Here is a 2848-nt window from a genome sequence, read left to right as displayed (position 1 = left end):
TGTTTGTGCCAGCTGCCCCATGCAGGGATCTAACAGTGGCCTGGATAAGCTCTTGCCATGTTTAGAACTGGCCTAGATCAGGAAGGGAACTACTAGGCATGGAAACACTTCCAATAAAGGCAGCCTTTTTTAAGTCACTGAAGTCTGGCTCTTCTTCAGTTTTAGGTGTTGATGGCCACTGGTCAACTGGCTGATTCAGGAAGGCTGGTCCTGAGCTCCACTGATGGCGGTCCTGCCAAATTGGTTAACGTAAGATCTCGGGTGAGTTGATCAGCAGGGTTGTGAGCCGACTCAACATACCCCCATTCGGCCATATCGGTGAGGTTCTGTATTTCTGCCACATGTGTTCCTACAAACACCTTGTAGTGACAGGACTCCGATGTCAGCCAGTACAAAACAGTGGTGGAGTCAGAAAAGAAAGTGACCGTGTGGATAGAAATAGTCAATTCTGTTTGAATCACCTTGGCCAATAGGGCACCAGTCAGCGCTGCACTCAGCTCAAAACGAGGCATGGACAGGCATTTCCTCAGTGCTACTCTAGACCTGGCCAAGACAAAGGTGATGGTGACCTCTCCTTGGCTATCTGTGGTAGGGAAGTAGGCTTCTGAACCATAAGGTCTTTCCGATGAATCACTAAAGACATGAAGCTTGTTGTGGATAAAAAATGTCATAAAATAAACATAAGGGAGACCTAGCATCCAGCAAAGGGGAGAAGAAGAAAAGACGGGCACCTAGACACATAGAAGCGGGATTAGGCGGACATTGACAAATTGGAGTTACACTTTAAAGATCTTTAAGAGCAGTAATAGTCAAAAAAGTCAAAAAGAGGTATACGAGCTGAGCTGAGGAGGGCTAATACACACACACACACACACACACACGCTCGTACAGTCAAGGGCGCGCAAGCAGACACAACATACACACACACTTTCAAAGCTTGCAAAACCTTTGTTTGCTGGCAGGATCTGGAGGATCTGGCAACCTGAAGTGTCACTGAGGAAGCAGCCCCCTTCGAGCTAACGCTATTACATTAATTTACATTAATTTCTTCTAATCTCTATACTTTAAAATTATTTACCTTACGTTATACAAATATAACTGACACCACGTTAAATAAAACAATTGTAACGTTGCACTGTCGCAAATTTGATCTGTATTCTGTTTTGTTTTTTACAAAACATCCGCGACTAGCTTGTAGCCTGTAGCCCGCTAGCATCACCTACCGATAGCCTTGTTTACGTTTCACATTTCTCACTTACCGCTGTTCTGTTTTTAAAAACAAACAAACAAACAAATATGTCTGCTGTCTCTCCGGTTTTGAGTGCAGATGAGGACTCGCTTGAGCTTCACATGGTGCGGCTGGAACTGGAGGATGTGGAGAAGCAGATCCGCGGCCTACTCGACAAGCAGGCCCAGCTGCTGGAGCGACAAACTGCGCTGGAAACATCTTGTGCCTCTGCTCACATATCCAAGGTAAGCACACAGCGTGGTATTTCCACTCCCAGCCCCTCTACGCCGTGTGTTTCTCTGTGCAGGGACCGTGCACCTAGGACTTTCCCAGCCGTGGTCTCCGTCACGCCAGCGCCAACACACCTCGGGCCTTGGGTGAACCAGCGGCGAAAGGCGCGGGCTGGACCTTCTCCACCTCCGGTGTTCGAGATTCCAACCAGGAACCGCTTCGCCCCTCTCCGCCAGACCAGACCCAACACTGTGATCGTCGGGGACTCCATTGTGCGGAACGTCCGAGTAGCCTCATCTAAAGGTAAGGTGCGCACACACTGTTTTTCTGGTGCTTGTGTCCTTGATGTCGCTGCGCAGGTATCCGGGATCCTGAAGAAGGACGAGCGCATTGGAGCGGTTGTGCTGCACGCGGGGATGAACGACACCAGGCTGCGGCAGACGGAGGTTCTGAAGAGGGACTTCTCCAGCCTGATCGAGACGGTACGAGGCAGATCACCTACCGCGAAGATCATCGTCTCTGGACCTCTTCCCACATACAGACGTGGAGCAGAAAAGTTCAGTAGACTTCTAGCATTAAATGATTGGTTAGTCTCTTGGTGTAATGAGCAGAATCTGGTGTTTGTCAATAACTGGATTCTGTTCTGGGAGCGTCCTAGGTTGTTTCGTCCTGATGGCCTGCACCCCAGCAGCCTTGGAGCGGAACTGCTTTCAGACAACATTTCCAAGGCGCTACACTCCAAGTGACTGCCTACCGTAAGTACATCTTCCAATAATAACATTCAGTATAATCAATGTTCAACTAAAAATCCGGCAAAGGTAATACATACTATAGAGACTGTGTCTGTTCCCCGAGCTATTCAAATATATAGAAAATCTCGGAAAGTCGATCTTCGTAACCTAATTAACATAAAATTAAATCATATTGAATGCACAGCCAGCACTTTTGATCTGAGGCTAGGACTATTAAACATTAGATCTCTTGCGTCTAAGGCTCTTATAGTTAACGACATCATTACTGATCAGGAATGTAATTTAATGTGTTTAACGGAAACTTGGATTAAACCAAACGAGTACATAGCATTAAATGAAGCCAGTCCTCCTGGATACAGTTATGTACATCAGCCTTGTTCAACTGGTAGAGGAGGAGGTGTTGGACTCATCCATAGTCAAAATCTAGTCGTTACACAAAAACCTAAGCATAAATTTAATTCTTTTGAAATTCTTTATACCAGTATAAGTTATGTAGCCACAAAAAATAAGTCAATTCCTCTAATTATTATTTACAGACCCCCAGGGCCATATACTGAATTTCTTAGTGAATTTGCAGACTTTGTCTCAAACCTGGTTGTGTCTGTAGACAAAGCATTAATCGTCGGAGACTTTAATA

General features: G+C 46.0%; 1 protein-coding gene across 1 annotated transcript; it reads left to right on the top strand.

The window, feature by feature from the left end:
* Positions 1–1281: 1281 nt before the first annotated feature.
* Positions 1282–2613, top strand: LOC128635415 (uncharacterized). The gene is made up of 2 exons (XM_053688352.1): positions 1282–2015; positions 2118–2613. The coding sequence occupies exons 1-2, from the start codon at positions 1297–1299 to the stop codon at positions 2203–2205; spliced, it is 807 nt and encodes a 268-aa protein (XP_053544327.1). The 5' UTR covers positions 1282–1296; the 3' UTR covers positions 2206–2613.
* Positions 2614–2848: the final 235 nt, after the last annotated feature.

This window comes from Ictalurus punctatus, chromosome 19 (genome assembly GCF_001660625.3).
Source record: "Ictalurus punctatus breed USDA103 chromosome 19, Coco_2.0, whole genome shotgun sequence".
Lineage (NCBI taxonomy): Eukaryota > Metazoa > Chordata > Actinopteri > Siluriformes > Ictaluridae > Ictalurus > Ictalurus punctatus.
The sequence above is the reverse complement of the archived record's forward strand: the minus strand, read 5'-3'. Positions and strand labels throughout refer to the sequence as shown.

Bases quoted from the DNA above. Each gene is read 5' to 3' on its own strand.
- LOC128635415 (XM_053688352.1), top strand. From the start codon at position 1,297: ATGTCTGCTGTCTCTCCGGTTTTGAGTGCAGATGAGGACTCGCTTGAG. The intron at 2,016-2,117 runs GTTCAGTAGACT...GGAGCGTCCTAG, and splicing joins TACAGACGTGGAGCAGAAAA to GTTGTTTCGTCCTGATGGCC.